This window comes from Neodiprion lecontei, chromosome 4, assembly GCF_021901455.1.
Source record: "Neodiprion lecontei isolate iyNeoLeco1 chromosome 4, iyNeoLeco1.1, whole genome shotgun sequence".
In the NCBI taxonomy this organism is placed as follows: Eukaryota; Metazoa; Arthropoda; class Insecta; order Hymenoptera; family Diprionidae; genus Neodiprion; species Neodiprion lecontei.
This window is the reverse complement of record NC_060263.1, coordinates 22,018,954-22,037,659: the sequence shown is the minus strand read 5'-3', so window position 1 is coordinate 22,037,659 and position 18,706 is coordinate 22,018,954. Positions and strand designations below refer to the sequence as shown.

General features: G+C 37.2%; 2 protein-coding genes and 1 long non-coding RNA gene across 7 annotated transcripts in view; 2 read left to right on the top strand and 1 right to left on the bottom strand.

Annotated features, from left to right (window-relative positions):
• The window catches only part of LOC107216737 (probable H/ACA ribonucleoprotein complex subunit 1), a 39,117-nt gene that overhangs the window by 93 nt on the left and 20,318 nt on the right, over positions 1-18,706 (top strand). The window contains exon 2 of the mRNA XM_046739057.1: positions 13,355-13,357. The gene's annotated coding sequence lies outside the window, so the exon portion shown is untranslated. The remainder of the gene's footprint in view (positions 1-13,354; positions 13,358-18,706) is intronic.
• Positions 1-18,706, bottom strand: part of LOC124294239 — a 59,955-nt gene that overhangs the window by 32,200 nt on the left and 9,049 nt on the right. The window contains exon 4 of one of the 2 annotated variants that reach the window (XR_006904185.1): positions 16,505-18,584. The exons of the other annotated variant lie outside the window; for it this stretch is intronic. This is a non-coding gene — a long non-coding RNA (uncharacterized LOC124294239). Of the gene's footprint in view, positions 1-16,504; positions 18,585-18,706 lie in introns of those variants that run through there. 2 annotated transcript variants of the gene reach the window in all.
• Positions 4-15,760, top strand: LOC107226209. Of its 4 annotated transcripts, none has more exons than XM_046739054.1 (5): positions 4-266; positions 10,708-10,974; positions 11,660-12,151; positions 14,830-15,102; positions 15,312-15,760. In XM_046739054.1, exons 2-5 carry the CDS (start codon positions 10,708-10,710, stop codon positions 15,396-15,398), a joined length of 1,119 nt encoding a protein of 372 aa, XP_046595010.1. In that variant the 5' UTR covers positions 4-266; the 3' UTR covers positions 15,399-15,760. The 4 variants fall into 4 exon arrangements, with proteins under 4 accessions (XP_046595010.1, XP_046595012.1, XP_046595011.1 ...); XM_046739056.1 differs by lacking the exon at positions 4-266 and adding an exon at positions 2,285-2,890; XM_046739055.1 differs by lacking the exon at positions 4-266 and adding an exon at positions 2,286-2,878.

Genomic DNA, 18,706 nt, shown 5'->3' with positions numbered 1-18,706 from the left:
CAATCTGTGGTTCGACAAGATGCGTTCCGCGGTATATAGCAAAGCCCTGCAGTCAAATCCCGGCTTGTCTCAAAGAGAACTTCGGGTTGGTAGGTTATACGAGTTGTGCAACACGTTTCGTGTCTCGATGCGTGTTTCTTGAATCAAAGTGCATCGCGAGGAATCACACTGGATGTTGTAACGCGATAATCACGCGGAGAGGATCGAAATTCTACGACTAGCCGACGCTCGGCTGAAAAAATTACCAGGAAATCTCCCTACCGAAGGTTGGTTCGTACGAAATAAATTTAAGAGGAGAATTAAATTAAAGCCTGCAAGTGGAGTTTTTTTTCAGAAACAACTCTATGAACGATTTCAAGCGATAAGCGAAGAAAAAATGGGTTTTCTCCTCTTTTTGAAATTTTTTGCTGCGGATCTTACAATTTTTTTAAACTCTTATCTTCAGTTTATGAAGACTAACCAATTTGAAGAGAGCTTTTTCTATTTGCATCTAGAAAAAAAATGTTTATTGGATGGATGAGTAGCCTCCTGTTATATCTTTGTTGTCTGAAATATGCAATTTTTTTTATGTACAAGTCCGATTGTGTAATCGTTAATCACAACAGAGAGGGTTAATTAATTTTAAAAAATATATCCCAGTATTGTTCACAGATAAACTGTCCGTAATCAAATACTTGTTTATAACAATAAAAATAATTTGATCGCAAATTTTTCTCACCGTAAACGAAAGAGAATTATTCTAAACTCTCAAATATGCAACAAGTATCGATGTACCGAATAATATATTTTTCTTTGGTATTTTTTTCATGAATGATTCAATGTTCAGAAACAAGATTGACATAACCCCTCACAAACGTTGAAAAAGAAATAAGGAACTCATTTTTTATTTTTTGAAATTTCTACCAAAACTGTACCGAACTGTGTGATCCGACAAATTTCATGTCGCATAGTTTGAAAAAATTTCACATTTCACAACGGATTTGGTTATAGATTATTATTTTATTTTTATTATTTTTTACCCAACAATTTTTCCTCTCGTCAAGTATCGACGTATAAATAAAATTGAAAATTATGCGCGAGTGAAAGATGTTGGTTTCTTGTGTTTCACAACGCCGCTATCGCGAGCCTTGATTTTGTGAATGTTCTCAAATCTACTAGTGAAGCAGACGGTCCGCGACTCTTCAGACGAGTAAAAAATTGCGATTACAAGTTGCAAAATATTGTTAAACGACGTAATCGTTGCTAAGCCAAATCGTCGACACATATTTTACAATTCGACGCGTGTCTGTTGGAGTTCAGAATTACAATCGTTTATTTCCTTTCTTATACCATGGCTATCGGATTTCAAGATCTCAGTTTATTTTCATATTCCTCGGTTTATTACCGAACATCTTACGTACATATTTTGCAGTCCGAGGGACCAGCCGAGAGTCTCGTTGGGATTTCACCGGTCCGAGAAAGTCATTAAACTCTGGCAAAAGTATTGAGGTGGGCAGCTAATACATAATCAGGCTCGCTTCGAAAACTTCTTAAATTCCATGTCAACGATCATTTATAACCCATATCCACATGAGTTACGTTGATCAAACAATAACTGGTTTCACGTGTAATACCAAAAAGCTTATCGCGAACCGAATTCACCTCACCTAGCAATACCAACAGTTGGGAACGTTCGTATTTTCAATGTCGGCGTCTAATCCACGTGTACAGAGTGTGAATTAAAGGTTAGCAAAATTCTGCAGAGGTAAGTTATTCGACAGAGCGAATATCCGAATTGTCTTCGTCTGGAGTGCGTTGGCCTTTCACCCTGACGCAACAAAATTTCAATCCCAAAAATGAGAATCCATTCGACCTAAATACTAATGATTAGTATCAAGCATTTTTCAAAACAAATCTCACAGAATGATAATAAAAATTTAACAGACGGAATATTTGTCGTGACGTAAGCGAAGTGTAACTTCAAATCAGGTAATTTATAAGTGGGAAAGATTTTATTCCTACACGTTTTCGAAAGTCAACTTCTTCGTCGACAATTGTGAGTGTAAAATTTAACGTCCGTCAATAACGTGGCGACAATGTCCATCTGACTACAACTTACAAAGCCACAAAGGTTAGCCTATCAATTAACGCCGAAAGACTATCACCGCGAGTTTTTTGATGCATAAGAATTACAGCACGGTTTTTAAGCCGTGGCCAATGAATCGAGCCGCAAGAAAACAGCTGTTATGTAACTCGGAAGGGGGACTCGTCGAGTTCAGATCCATGGACCGAAAGAGAATGGGAGAGAAGATCGGAGGAAAACAGTGTTGAGAATGGAATCGCGTCCGGCCAGCCTTAAAGCCATCGGCCTCGTTCATGGCACCCGCTGGAAAGACGCCATTGGCCAAATCACGCTTATTTAGTGAGGTCCCAATTCGCGCCGAGTCGACTTCTTGAAAAACGCGACGAGTCTTGAAAATCGAAATATCAGCAGTGCGATGAGCCGGGATATAGAATGGCTGGTTTCTGTTCGAGGTAAAACGTGCCGTGCGTGTTTCGAAGGTCTTTTATCGCGAGTGAGTTTGCGGCTGAACGGCTGAAATGTAAGAGCTCAATTGCTCCGCGGAACCGCAAGAACTTTGACCATTCGTGAAAAAAACGACGATACAAGCCGTACTGCGCCACAAGCAAAGCGAGTGAACAGTGTCCGACCTTCCATTCATCCTTTTTCTTTCCAAGTGTTAAGGCATCGGCTCCGAGCCTTGGTCAATTCTACTTGGTTGAAGTTTGTTGAATGTTCACATCTTAGCCCAGCTGATAATTGACCGAGAGGCTCGAACGCTGGGATCTTACGATTAGTCAATCTGGCCAACCCGCTACCGCGTACTCGATAATAAAGGTAACTTGAGCCGTGAGTTGAAACATCCTTCATATTTTTACCCAGTGACCCGTATTCCACTGTGACTTAATAAGTTATTCCAGTGTTTCGATACCAATTCCAGTTTACAAGCACACGAGCCAGATCGCCGATTCTAATATACCGACTTATTGTTCTCATAGAAGCTAAAAGACGTTTCTCTTGGTTTTTAGTCACAGCATCTTAAAGACGTGAAAGACAATATATGCAATAAAACGAGTGTGTCTAATTGGGTTAAATTTAAATTTGACACTTGCTAATCATGACGTTGTTTTGCATTTAGACTGTCTATTGTTACGATGGTTCACACTTGCGTGTCTTAGCCTTGGCCAAATTGATTGTGTCCAAGATGTATTAGAGACTGTTTTAGAGACGTCTGAAAAACAGTTCGCGATGCTTGAAGGTTGAAGAAATGCGCTATTTGGACAAGTTTTGACATCAACATTGCGCGTAGCGCGTTTTACGCATCACATAAAATATCTAGCTAGCTGTGAGATTTTATTATTGGTAATAAAAAGCTTCGGTCAACGATTAGTGTGATGTCATCATTGCGCAGCCTTATGTAAAACCACATAGCTATGAATCCTGTACAGATGCTTAGAAAAGAAGTGATCGGATGTACCTCAATTTTGGTTACCAAACTTTTCCACACTGTGAAGATATCGTTGTATTGTTGAGGTGATTAGTAATGGCAAATATTACGCGTGCATACAACTTAGTTCTGCCAAACTTCCTGGAACACTTCCTTTCTTATTTTTCCTTTATTATTACGAGCTTAGCACACATTGACACAGTTCGTATCTGCTTTCTACGAATTGAACACTGGGGTTATATCGGAAAAAGTACACAAGAAATAAAATTATTTGTAATTCGTTCAGGATTTCACAAAATCACACTTTATGAACTGATTATCCTTGTCCTGCTTTATATTGCTGTCTGATGTGAACTAATACTAGCTGGCAGTTGAGTTCGGGGTGGCATTGAATTGAAAGAATCGGGTTAACTGAACGTTCAATCAAACTTAGAAGCACGGTCAAGAACAAATTTTTACCGTCGCAAGGAATAACACTGCTAGTAAATCATTGATCACTAGATTTTAAGTCGTTACCAAGATTCATGCGATAAAGGCACATCTGGACGAATGGCCTTTGTTCATACGGCAGATAGTAGAGTTAGGAAGCAATTAATACTGAAGAGAATTGAAAAAAACACGTTTCAATTGTCGATGACTGATGTTAAAGAACATACTTATTTTTCTTGGACTGCTTACCTTCAATATTTACTTAAACTACTTTATTACCGTCACGATACATTCAACTTTTGCTTTTTGAGCTTTCAGCGGGTACGCTCAAGTTATCTTACTTTCCATCGTTTCACAACAGCTAATTCATGCGTTATTAATAATTCAGGACATGTAATAGCAAAAAACAAAATAAAAAAAAACAAAAAAAAACGAACACGAGCAGGTGGGCAAAGTTCTGCTGACTCAATTGACTGGCCATGGTCACCAGATTCTAGAACATTATTATATGCGTTTTGTGGTCAGAGATCATTCTATGGATAATTGAGGGGTAAAGTGTTACAAGGATTTCTACCGATTGCATTTATGACGCTTGCGTTCCAGCTATCCGTGCGTATATATTACATTTATCCACACAACCTCAGCTAGTGAAATAATCTCATCGGCAAATATTATCATGTGTGCTATGACGGAGCACGAAACAAGACGGAATGTTTACTTTGATTAACATATTTCGTAAGATTTGCGATTGAGTAATGCGATGTATGAAAATATTCTTGAAATCAGATGAAATGCGGCTGTGACATTCTGTCGAATACAACTCAATCCTTGACCTGTTTAGACGGTTTGCATGCATGAAAAATTTTGCAATTCCAAGTATTCATACATATGTATACGTACGAGATGTCACTGCGAATGTGAATCCAACAGTATTTCGACCAATAAGTTCACGAAAGTTTCATTTGTTATATTCATATTCTTTAAAATCGTTTGTAACTGAGAAATATCATGAAAATTTCACTAGTTTATGGAAAAATGATTTTGTCGCATTTTTTGGTTTTTCAACAACAGTTTGACAGAAGGTACTTGTGCGACGTCACTCATGCTAAAGTATATCCACATAACTGAAAAACAGTGGAATTGAATTGTATATAAATTTTGCAATCATCATTTTGAACAAAAATTAAAAAATACATGACCAAATTATTTTTTAAATACTCTACTTTACGCAGACATGGAAGGTGGAAGATAATTTTTATGAAATTTCCCTTGTTATTTCAAGGCCGTGATTTTGTCTTGAGAATCTGTTAATGGATGGTCTACAGGGAGTAATGACCCGCAGTTCAACATCAGCACAAATCTCTCGCAATATTCGAATGTTAATCGCCCGTCATCCAAACATCTTTCATATAGTTGATAAACGGCTTTTCGTCACGGGAGTTTGTCGAGGCATTCGAAGAGGGGATGCTTGTGTAAACGTGCTAAAAAGTAAAGTCAACTCACACATTCTCGTATTCGTAGATCACGATAAATGCTGATTCTTTCACATGATCTTTGTTTTGAAAATGAATGGTCCACGGCTATTTTTAGAAGAGTTAGTTAAAATCGTTAATAGCCGTTGGCAAAAATATATGAAATATAAGTTTTCCACGGTATTTTACATCGTCAAGACCATCCAAGAATTTGATTGTCACGCTTCAGTTTTAGTTCAATCAAAAAATGAAAAAGTTTTTAGCTTCTTCGCTCCTAATGAAAAAAACCGAAGGCTACTAATTGCGAGCCTCGATCGATTACGACTGGGCATTGCTCGAGGAATGGGTTTGAGGAAACGTTGATTATACAATCGCACGCAATATAACACGAAATGGCGGTTGTCCACCACGTGGTCAATTCGACGGAGAGTGAAAGTAAGGCGCGTCTTCTGTATTATCGAATCCTCCACGTGGTCGCGGTCGTTGATGGTAAGACACTCCGGCTACGTGCTAACTGGACACCTGAAGATTCGAGCCCGTGCTTTGTGCGTGAAAAACATTAACCATATTCTTCGATCTCGGCTGTTGAATTATCACTTCGGAATGGGCTCGGATAATTCCGAACTGTGATACGATTATTCAAGCTGTACAATTATCAGGGCGAAACGCTATGGATTGTTGCCGCGTAACAGTGAAATGATTTGGACCAGTGAAGGGGCAGCGAACGTTTTAACGGTATGTGCGCGTCATTCTGTAGATCAGTTTTTTCATTATTTCAATCAACTCTCGGGGATCGCGTAATGAGAATTAAATGGATATTGAGATAAAATTCAAATTTGTGTCGAACCAGTGTTATTATATTAATACGACATCAATAGTCGTTGGTAATCGACTGATGGTGTTATGGTTTTTGTCATATTCAAATCCAATCTGTTTTTTGGTTTCATCTGCAGGAGCAGAACTTTAATAATACAATGTGATTCAATTGACTTTTAAATAACCAGAGTTACTTTTACCGTCCAACTTAATTTGCCGGTTACTTTTAAACGCGAAAAGTTTTTACGTCGATGTGGTTTCAACTATGCATGGATTGTTTTGACAATTTAATTTCCATGTGGAAGATCTCGTCGGAGATATCAGTTTGGTTATTCGACCAACTTGAAGATAGGACACATCGTGCGGTGAAGAGGTTTTTTGTAACGGTGTCATTACTCTGATAGAATTCGATCCGGTTTGAATCACTACAATTTGAAGTCCATGATACTGAGTAATTTAGAAAAAAAGTAAATTTTCTGCGATGAAAATGTAGACGCCGGATATATTTTGAAGATTTCCCTTGCAGGCTGTGGTAGAAAATTTCTTGTACTCGCGAAGTCATCGCAGAAGATTTCTTTTTCAAATATCTAGCACCATTTTCGTCACTTTTCAGTCATAAATCTGATTTTTATAAGTTATTATTTGGCCAAATTTCATTTCAATGTAATATTGAGTATAATTATTACCGTGAACTTTAACACATTCATAAAAATATTTAAAAATGTCTTCTATGTTGACAATTTATGCGCAGGAAACGTTCTGGAAAAGACTATCGTAGAAAATAAAAGTGGCATACTTTTCGATGCATCAAAACAATTGAGGTAAAACGCAAATAAAGAAATATTTCAACCTTCTTACCACTTTTAACTTGAAATCATTTAGATATAAGTCAATTGCATTGATTGGGAATTTTTCGTCCAAGCAAACGTTAACATGGAATGGGCAATAATCTACATTTGAATAGTTGTTGTAGATGGATGAGATATTTCGTAGATAGTTACTTTGGTACTTTTGTAAACGAATGAAAATTTTTTGCTAGTAATCACAACTTTAACGTACTTAGCGAAAGGCTTTTCCATCTGAGGTTATTTGGGAGAGATGATATTTTAGCGATAATGTAAGAGTATGAGAGAATGAGACAATTCCTTGGAAGTTGAAACTTCAAGAACATTACGCTCCTCGAATCTTGTGCAAACCTTTCGCATAAATTGATGTCGATATCCATGTAACAATTTTACAGTCACGATATCAGAGTATAACAAACTAGGATGTTAGACGTTCAAGTAATTAACCACATCGAATGAAGGAAAATTCAAATGAATTGATATTTATTCCAACATTAAATAATTTCGATAAAAAAATGTCAGTAACGTACACCTCTAACACCAAGCTTCCCATTGAGAATTCAGCGAACTTGTTTTGGAGTTTCATAAGCCAGGATTGCCTTGGAATAACATTCAATGCACGTGGAGCGGGCCATCACGTAGTCGAAATATAGTGTCGAAAATAATGTTACGTCAGAAGTGAACCCCAGCACCTATTATGCACACCATGTCAACCAGCGATCTCTGCGAACCATCGCGACTGTCAGTTTTAGTTTTACGTCGTCTGATGTTAGATAATGTCAGAGAAACTGGATCGATCGTAAGTGATTGATACATTTTAAATTTATGTGAAATTATTTACAGTGAGATTTAATAATTAGGATCTGAGTGCCTAAATTCACCATTCGTTATTTGTAATCAATTTACCCACGGGTTTGTGCAGGCCAGTGTTTAGTGAAACTGAATTCCCATAGATTTAGGCGCTTCGATCACGTGTGTGATGAAGTTAACGCTGAAAAGAAAATAAGAAATCGAAAGACACGAGTAAACAAAAAATTAATAGGCTTAAAAAAATTTGGGCGACCACTGTTTTGTGCAAGCATAAATTAATAAATTCTAAATAAGGTTGTGCAGTTTAAATATTACGTGTAATAAAAAAACTTCATTCAGAAGTTAAACGTAACGTAAACCTGCAATTGCGTCAAATGCTGAATTGCGTGGTAAATCGGCGGGCAGAGATGTAGCAAGAAAAAAATTTTTTAGACATACAAAAAGATTGAGCTTTCGTATTCGTCCCGCTTCAGTCGTCAAAATGTTCAGAAATCTTCTAAAGCGTAAAATAATTTCAACAATTTTTGCAATTTCTGAAAATCACAGAAGTGTCTTTAAAAATCGCTGAAGCTTTTCTCGAAGTAGGTCATCCTTATTGTTAGTCACTGATTGCATGAAACCACAGAATATCAAATCAATAAAAATCTAGGACTAATGGGAACTTTTCTTTGTTCAACTTGAATCGAAATCGATCTACTTGCAATATTGACGATGCTTTCGGTATTGTGAGTTCATAATTGGAAAACCAAACGAATTACGTATAGTTTGTTGAATGGATCACGGGTACGCTAATATTTGAAACGGGCAGCCGAAAAATATGCAGTCATCTTTGATGAACTGCTAATAACTAGAATATAACCATTGTATGCTTGAGGTGAAGCTTTTTCGCGATATTGGATATTTTATGCAACACGATTAGTTTCGAGTATGACGCGAAAGCCATGAAACATTCTTGCACAATCGCAGTAGAGCTGTATTAGTATGTGCACCAGAGCAAAGCCAATTCGTTGAAAGTAATTCGTGTTGAAACTGACAATGAGCAATAAGCCGAGTAGTTGAGTGACGTTAACAAGAATCTACAGTATTCCCATTTTCCCAGTTTTATCCTCTTCAGAGTTTTCGTTTTATAACCTACTTAAGTACGTATACAAAGAACAGAACCCGATCTGTATGTGAAAAGTGAAAATTCAATGCTTTATTCAAATCGGAAAAAAGAACTCAAATCGAGACCATAGAATTTATTTATGTGCTTAAGTGCCAACTGCTTAATTTTTAGGGTGCATCTCGAAGTTTGAGCGATAATATAAATATTGCTATACTTTTCACATTTTGACTATGTAAACTTTTTTTATTGCAAGTTGACTTTGTTTGCGGCTTGTACTTGTAACGCATCATTTCAGCTCCAAATCAAGGTGTGTCAATAAAGTTACGAAACAGGTGTCGACGTGTAGGGGTAATTACAGTGTTAAGCGTCAAGAAAGCATCTTGATTCCCTTTTACGTCAGCTGTTATTAGCATAAGGAAACTTATCGCGGGTGACTTAACAACACTACCTCGAATAATCCAGAGAACCTTACAGGAAAAGTGATATTCACGCAACTCTAATTTATTAATTATGTTTTATAACATATGCGAGGCTCACTCGCCTGCGATAAATGATTCTGAAAAATTCGTCATCATTCGTTATTGCGCTTATATCCATATTATATAAACGTCAGAACGACGATGGTAATTTGCGTATAAACTCTTCGGTAAACAATCGTTACGTAACGGTGATTATCGCAATAGGTTTTCCCGTAGGAATTCGATGGGGATTTCCCGTACTTTCTCCGTATCCCCATGACCACGCATGTGCTTTCAGGCCGAAATGTTTTTTCTCGCATGAAAATGATATGTTATTGTAATTTCTACACCTGAAACTATTGTAATTATCAACACGCGATTTGTTGCGAGGTGATAGTAATCGATGAATAATCGTGGGAGAGAGGAAAAGCGTTGCGAAATCGAAACCATACTACTTTTTCATTATGGGAACTGCTTCCTGTTCCTGTATAGCTTATACCGTGTAAAGTCATACTTTCGAGTGCCATTATTCTTGCGCAACAGATAGGTCAAAATTCGTTTATATGCAGAAAAAAATATACTAAATAAGTATGACGCAAATGTGTAACATCGGTGATACAAATCAATTACCGTGGATTTATTTGAGGTGGTTTTTTTTTGAGGTAAAACAAAGTTGAAAACAGATGAATCTCAACTGGAAAAAGTTAATTCACCATTTATTTTCTGAGTAACTACATTATAGTATGATTTTTGGAATGCCAAAAGTGTAACGTTTGCCAAATTTTCTTCAATTACTGTCTATTTTATGCAGTGAATCAAATCTTACAAGTCATTCGAGACGAATTTCTTCTCGATCTTCTAAATCAGTCACAAAAATTTTGCATCAAAGATATTCTTTGAGTTACAGTACCTTATTCTCTGTGAAACAACATGTCAACGTTACTTAAAATTGGTACTTCGTGACCCGTGTAGAATCCATTTGCAAATAAAAGCAGAAACGATTTATGAAGTTGAACGAAAAATACGATTTTGACATTAAGAAAACGAAATAATAACGCGATATCACCAAAAATATTAGTGACTGTCATTATTCCATTTGCAATTGCAGTGAATTATTTTCCACGTTGCAGGGACATTTTCCAAATAAATGAGAATGTTACTAAATTATGTGCACCAATTTCACAGCGTGCATCTCATCAAATTGTAAAGCCAACCGTTGAATAGAACGTATCGTATATTAAGTTACAAGAGACCCACTGGAAATTCTGAAATATTCAATTACAGATGCACCAGGCAGTGATAGAAACCTGGGCCGTGAGCTGTCTACTGGCAATTTATATCGGACCTCTTAGCGGAAGTCCTGTCAGGACGTATTGGACTCCACAACAAGCGGGAAAAGTTGTCAAATACCCACAGACCGGAAAGGACTACCCCGCACACATTAATTACGGGGCCGAATACCGAGGTTCATTAAAGTCCCAATTTGAAAGTAACGATCCATTCCAGCTAGAGCAGTGGCGGCAGTCGCGAAATCATCCAGCTCAATCTAAGGTGAGTTTATTTCTGGTTCCAAAAGTCTTTAAAAACAATACCCTTTTACGCATGAAGGTCAATTGAGATCATTGAATCGAACAAAGTCATGTGAATTGACAAAAATTCAAGATTTTAACAAGGAATGTATACCAGGTCGATCTCTCCGATTTTATTTCTTTTGTAATATGTTATAGTAGACTAAAAACTAAGAGATGAGTATTTTCTTTCATTTGCCGTCGAGCAGTTTAAGGGGGTGAAACCACCCTCGAAAGTAACTCGAGTTTTTTTTTTTTTTTAATTGAGAAAATTACATTTTTCAGTTCTCGGTGTTACAAAAATTTTCCAGTTGGATTGGTTAAAAAATATTATGTTCTTGTCGGTGAGACTGCCAAATCACCCCTTGATATGCCTTATTTTGGAGGGTGGCTTCACTTTTTTGAAGCGTTTAATAGCAGATAAAAAAAAATACGCGTCGCTTAGTTTTTAGTCTACTACACATGTTACAAAAGAAATCGAATCGGAAAGATCGACCTGGGATACCTTCCTTGCAAGTCGCATCTTATGATCAACCTCGAATAGAACCACGTTGATAGAACATTTCAGTGCAAAAGGCATCAGAGTCTGACACAAATGAGAAAATTCAGAGAGTTATTTTCGAAACTATCGGTAAATTTCAACTAATTTTGATACATTTTTTAACCAGGAATATGACTATGGAGATAAGTACTCAAACTGGTTTCGAAAAGATCAGAAATCATACTATCAGAGCCTATCGCAAGTGACCGAAAATCCTTCGGGAAAAGTTCAAGACGAGGAAAGGTTCTCTGCCCTGCCGGGAACACATAGTTACTACCAAGACTATCTTCCTCTCGACGTTGAAGAAGCGGATCCCGACTCGAAGGAATATGACACGAAGAAGATAATTGGTGAAGTCGATCCTTCGAATGTTCAGGATGAAATCGACAGGAAAGTGAAAAATTCTACTACTGAAAAGATCGCATCACTTATTACAAAGATGTTGTTGAAAGAGGATTCCTACGTACCAAGTCTGAGTGAATTGGATATCCTGAATTCTTTGGAGGGTAAAATAATTGCAAAGACTACCGATCGCGAAGAAATTAAACGCGGGGTCAGACAGGTATCAAGTCAGCAGAAGCCAGGAGTCGTCTTGACGTTGGCCAGGTTGGCTTTTGAGGTTGGTTTTCTATTTTGTGACACTTGAGAAACTTCAGAAATGCTTACTTGAAATTTTGTAATTCAGAACATTGCGACAGTTTTGATAGTAATATTCTTGAGCTGCCTACGAACACTAGTAACCAATTCCATTTCCATTTCCATAAATTGGTATCGTAACGTCCTGTCAGGATGTTTAAACATCGGTTAAAACATTTATTGTGAACCAAATGTTTCAATTTATGTCTAACAGGACATGAAAAGTATGAAAAATGCATGGTACCACCATTACGAAACGTACTCTCGCAGGGCTGTTCCTTGAACATTGACATTTCACATCTCGAGTTTAGTGATAAAAAAAATCTATTTTATCGAACAAACTATTTTCAAATTCTTCAAAAGTTTCTAATTTGTAGTTACCAGTCAAACTGTAAGGTGTGGAATTAATTTTCTTCTCGTTAGCTATAAGCGTTACGGATCCGATCTCAAATTACAAAAAGGTCCCGTCATAGAATAAGATCACAACTGATTGTTTATATAGTAATATTATACTCTCAAAGCGTAGAGAGGAAGAAGCTGCGAACTTTTTACAAGCGCACCAACGCTTATCGAATTAGGTATTAAACTTACAATTACCTGTAAGTTTTTATGCGCAACACTTGGAAAAAAAAAATTCAAAAAGCTAGATCAAATAATCGCGGCATGTATCCCGATACCCTGCTTTATTTGTTATTGTGGTTAACCTGACAGGTTATTTGTCAACGGTTGTCGTCTGCGGTGTTTTGCAGATGGTGTCATGTAGCCGATTTGAGACTTTATACGAGAATCCGTTTCATTTCTTCGTCAATAATTGATTCATTTTCAATTTTTTCGCGATACGATTGTTTCTGTGTTAGGAATTGCGCTCTAGTCAGCTAGAACCAATAAATTACCATAGGAATTAAGAATCGCATAATTTGCAGCATATAATCTCAAAGCCTCTCTCGCAGCGAAATATAGAAATATACGGATGGTAAATCTGTAAAAAATTTATTCAACTCTGGCTGGCCAGAACGCATTTTTCGAGAATAGCACGATCATTTTACAAGGAAATCTAAATAAATCGAAGAATTAGATAGATTCTCGTAAAAACTCTTGAATCGGTCGCGTTACACCACGCTCGAAACACTTTAATATCAAAATCAGTTATTCCCGAGACGCGGAAAAAGTAAAATATACTTTTCAGTCAGTCTGAGAACAAATTTACTGATTACCGCAATGAACTCGACAGTAAACATTACGTAACCTCAATGATTATGACACACAGATAGCGAAAAATAACGTGGACGCGAGGGTGAAATAATTTAGTTGGACACCGTACGTTTCAGCACAGATTCATATCATTCGCCAAATCTATCGATCGAAAGCACAAGTGCGCTCACCCGAAATCCGCATTGTCGGGTTCCAGTTGTTCCGTCTCTCCGGAATCTCGTCGTGGAACTTATACGCGAATTAGAGTACTATTACATTGTAGCGACAGTTGAGTTTGCAATGAAAATAGCGTCCCGCGATTGGCTGCGCGGAAAATATCCCCACCAAACTGATGATCTCGAGCCAATTAGGAACGATAACGCGATGGTTGAACTCAATGTTTAATATTCCTTAAATGAAAGCTCTTTGAACCCACGTTTTGAGACAAGTCACTGAATCTCAGAAATATTGCTGAACTGGAGAAAATGAGGATATTACTACCATGTAGAGTGTTGAGCTTTGGTTGCCGGTATATAAAATTGTAATTTGAACAAAAAATTTCCTTTAACGTACTCGGTTCGAAATTCTACAGGATTTCCGTATACGTCAATGAATTTATTTTGTACTGCACCAGACTTCTTATGCCGTACGAAAAAGCCTAAGGCTAAAACAAAGAACCAGGGAGGCGAGATTTACGTTTTAGAAAATTAATGAACCGTCGTAACGGCGGCGATATCGATATTAATGTACGTCACGGTGACATTTACGTGTCACGTCAATGAAGGTATACGCAACGACAAGGCGATTAGCTGGACATGCAAAGGAGAAAGTTTGTTTTATCGACGAAGTTATGGGTGTAGATGATATATGTATGTATGATTATTGGATTACGTTCACGTAACGGCTTAAGAATCTTATGCATGGTTTTGGCCTTTTGGAGCACCATTTAATCGGATCGTGTTTTATTTCGATTTTTCATATTCGAAGTAAAATACTTCCAAACCTTGATATCTGAAGCGTCTTGGCTGTATCACGATATAAAATCGTTTATCATCCTTATCGAAATGTTTAAAAACATTTTCCAGTTGCCAAAACTCTTTTCACCGTATCGCAATGACGAAGTTGGATTACCATGAAAAAGATAGTCAGCTATCGCTATTATTTTCAAAAGAGCGAAAAAACGCCTAGTACACGAAAAATGTAATGGCAGCGTTCTGTGTACAAACTCATTTTTTATATTGCAACGTAATTCAAATCTTTCCGAACCGCTCCTCTCACCGTTGCACTAAGTTTTCAATGGCTTCATTCTTCTGGCAGATTTGGGCAATTTTTTAATCAATTGCTTGTTGAAATAAAGACGGTTTGAAATATCTGGACACCTGCTACAGGCTATGCATCTACAGGAGATAATTTAACGGTGGGAATATTTATTTATCCTCTGTCGGTATAACCTTCTATACCATGTTTCAGAAAGTGAACGACACTAAATCAGCGGTCAACCAGATTGGTGCCATAGTTAACAGCAATCTTTCACCCGATGTTTCGTCCACCTCGCGCCCCTCGACTACCTCCAGTGCTACAACTAGTGTGACCGGTACTTTGATAGATGCAAATACAACTATGACAACGACCACAACCGAAGCTCCTTTCGTGCTAACCAGATCTGAATTGCTGGGAATTATCAGAAGAAATCTCAGAGGATTGGTCAGGCTGTTTAACATTGAGTGGCGCGAAGCGTTGAGCGTAAGATTTTGGAATGTGACATTTTTTAACCATGATTTTTAATTATGATAGTCTGTAGACTATCTGCATCTGGGTTACAAGTAGAAAAGATTAATTTTGAAAGTTAATTTCAAAGTTTTCAAAGTACGGACGAGTAATAGTCGTAAGAGCATTCGCGTCAAGTCGCGGTCATGTACTCATTTAATGGATTGTTTCAAATTATTTCACAGCAATCCCAAGTGTCGGTGAGAGACTTTCAACGGGATCTTGGAAACCAAATTCGACCCTACCTCGAAGACAATCCTAATGTAAACTAATTATTTGGTGAGAAACTGAAGCAGCCATCCGTAGGATAGTTTTACATTTATTCCGTATTTAGGATCGCATTATTGTCAATTGTTTGTATTTTATGAGTTCAATTTAAAAATGACCAAAGACTGGATTTGTCATAAGTGAAATACTTGAGTGGATTAGTTCGACTACTGCCTAAACCTAAGTATTGTAATTTATTTCTATTTATTATTTGAACTGTTGATTTGTTCAGTTATTTCTCAAGCATAAGTATACTTCTCCTGTAATTTATTGTACATAGTACTGTTTGGGACCAAGGCGTAACATAATATCTGTAGTGATTTTTGTACGATTTCTTCAATAATGAATTAAAGCACATTAAAATGTTGGCAGCTTGAATTTATTGCAGTAGATGTAATGTAAGATTGTTTCTCAAATATGCATCTATTCGTAAAGCGTAAGCGAATATTCACGTCGAGGAATTTGAGTATACACCAATGCTACAGATCGATCGTACATAAAATTATGCTACACAATATTATCCCATGCAAAGTCATACGACTCAAAATGAATCGATTAAAGATACTATATTCTATTACAAGTGTGAAAAGTGGAAATTTTTAGTCTAGTGTGAAGTTTGAAAGAAGCTCTTTAGTCTACAAATTCGAGCACTTCATTTATGCGCATGAACCGACGTCGTTTTAACGCACTATTTGAAAATGGGACACTTAATCCTTGATCTACAAGCAAGTGTCGGAAATTACTCCATTTGTTCTTTTGAAAATTCACCGTTTCGCGCATGTAAAACGGATGCAAGAAGATATCGCGGGTGCAAGGTTGTATAATCGGCCGCTTCACATATGCGGAAAGGGTTGTTTTCAAGGGGCATCGCACAGAAAATATAGAAAATTTTCGTTCCTAGAACGTAAAAATTTACACCCGAATGCGATCCTCCCTTTGGATTGTTGGTGAAAATTTTGACCATTTTGGATGATGTTTGTACGAATTCTCTGATGCACTATATCGACGTAATTTTGTGAGCGGAATCGATTGCGCGCAGTCTGAACACGCTGTAAGCATCGGATCGAAAATTACGCCCGGAATAAATAAAATACGGAACGCACGGAATTTTCACAGAAGTTGGGCAAAAATTAAATAGTCATAGACACAGAGCTTTAGACTCAATCAAGTACAGTTTATTCGATATCCCTTAATTCTAGTACGTGTTTGAGTCTCAGTGTGTAGCGATACAACATGTTGACGAATAGAATTAAAGTGGCAGACAAAAATAAATGCAAAAATGTGACGTGTAGTTACGCGTATACGACAAGTCCGTCTAGTTTGGAACTAATTCACTACCTATCAAAACAAAAATGGAATTACAAATTGATTAAGTTTTTTATTCATCTATTCACAAATTCACCAATTTCGCAGGCTAAAAGTCTTTTCCACAAGAAAAGTACAAACACCCGGAAAAAAGTTTTGCTACAACAACAAACAAATTATTGCACCATGAGGATTGTTTGGTATTATTTAAACAAAAATTTCGGTTCATTGTTTCGTAGTAATCATCCATTTGTTTTGTATGGACAACATGAAAATCAAGTAGTTGTTACAAAATCGATATGGTAAAATAATTTGGTCGAGACAACAAACAGAAATATCAACAAACATTTTGTTGAACCAACAAAATGAATTGTCGCCAGCTCCGCTTCGATTTTTCAAACAAACAAAAGGAAGTGTTGCCAGCTCCGCTTTAGTTTGATGGACCAACAATAGAAATTGTTCCCAGTGAACGAAAACGAATTGAGCGTGAGAAAACGGAATTAACACGAGTTAACAGAATTAAAAAGACCTGTGTGTGAATTCCTTTGTAATTGCAAAGAATTTACACACGTAAAATCTCCACTCCAACTTCTTCAACTAAAGTTATAATCAGTATTTTTCCAGTTCTCGTTCTTGCTTTGCGTCTTAGAGAACTTTTGACGTTGAACCCGTTTCAGGCGACGACTAAACTAGATATGCGGCATGCTCAGCGACGTTTTGCGAATTCGCATCACTGCGCAAAGTTCACGCGCAAGTTACGGTACTGACAACCAAAACGTTTGGTTGCCGATACACAAAAAATTTGGCACCGACGTTGGATTTGAATTTTCACGAATGCGCGATGTTTGCGTGCAGGTTATAGTACTCGATCACCAAAACATTTGGTTGATCGTACAACAATAATTCAAGTCACGCTTCGCGACAAAGTCATTTTGTTGAAAAAACTAAATATAAACAACAAAACAAATCTGTGTCATTTCATTGGGTCAACAAAATGAAGAGTTATGCTGAGAATATTTTTCGTTACGAAGACTAAAAATTGCCAAGAAAACGATTTTGCTGCCATGACGGGATTATATTTCTGGGTGGATTAGCATTGATAGGGAAAAAAGCCAGTACCTACCTAGATACGGAAGTGAAGTATCATTTCTGAATTGTTTATTTCTGGATTCAAAAAATTTGGTAGGTGATTTGTTTCGTACTCCAAGAAATCGAAGAAGGAATCACGTTTATTTTTCAGATTTATTCTTTATTCGTGAATTCGAAAAATTAATATCGGAATTTGTTGCATAATTCGAAACATTGAATAAAGAATCAGTTCTTCATTTTCATAATCAGAAAAGTGTAATTCGGAATTAATTTTCATTCTTCAACGAGCAAACATCTCATTGTTATTATTGTATCGACATATCATTTGGCAACGGTAATAAACTCGTAACTCTCATGATTTCGTAAATTCTGACTAATCTTTATCCACCGAATAAATGACGAGTTTTACAGTTCCGAAAAGTTCGACTAAACGTAATCTTGCTGTGTCGAAAAAAGGAAACGTCTCAATTTATTCGACGAATTTATTTCGTTTAGCAACATTACAAGCATACCTGTTTTAAATTGTGCAAGAAATCAGCCAGCGTTTTTTCCGACCGACTCGTTTCGGGCAAAAACATCCCTGAGATCTTCGCTGATAGGCATGCCTATCGTACGGGAATTCGTAATTTTCCAACCACGCATTGTTTCACCCATAAAAGACTGGCAAGCGGTGCAACGCCAGGCGTGAGCGACATCATCTCTGCAAAAATATTAGCAGAACAGGTCCCTGAGTCGTCCAGTGTTCGGTTTCGTAATAGAGAGTTGAACTCGGCAAATGTTGCCTACGCCTTTCTGCGCTGAAAAAATGAGACGAAAAAATGAAGCCAACACATTGCGAAAGCATAGAAAGCATTCCGTCAGAGATGCGGAGACCATATCGGCACAGGGGCCTGGGGGCCTCTCTGATTGGCCGACGTTC

What these genes read in the sequence shown, in the direction of transcription:
- LOC107226209 (XM_046739053.1), top strand. Translation starts at nt 6,086, where the DNA reads ATGATTTGGACCAGTGAAGGGGCAGCGAACGTTTTAACG. An exon ending in ATCATCCAGCTCAATCTAAG is followed by an intron (nt 10,975 to 11,659) that starts GTGAGTTTATTT and finishes TTTTTTAACCAG; the next exon opens with GAATATGACTATGGAGATAA. An exon ending in AGTGGCGCGAAGCGTTGAGC is followed by an intron (nt 15,103 to 15,311) that starts GTAAGATTTTGG and finishes ATTATTTCACAG; the next exon opens with CAATCCCAAGTGTCGGTGAG.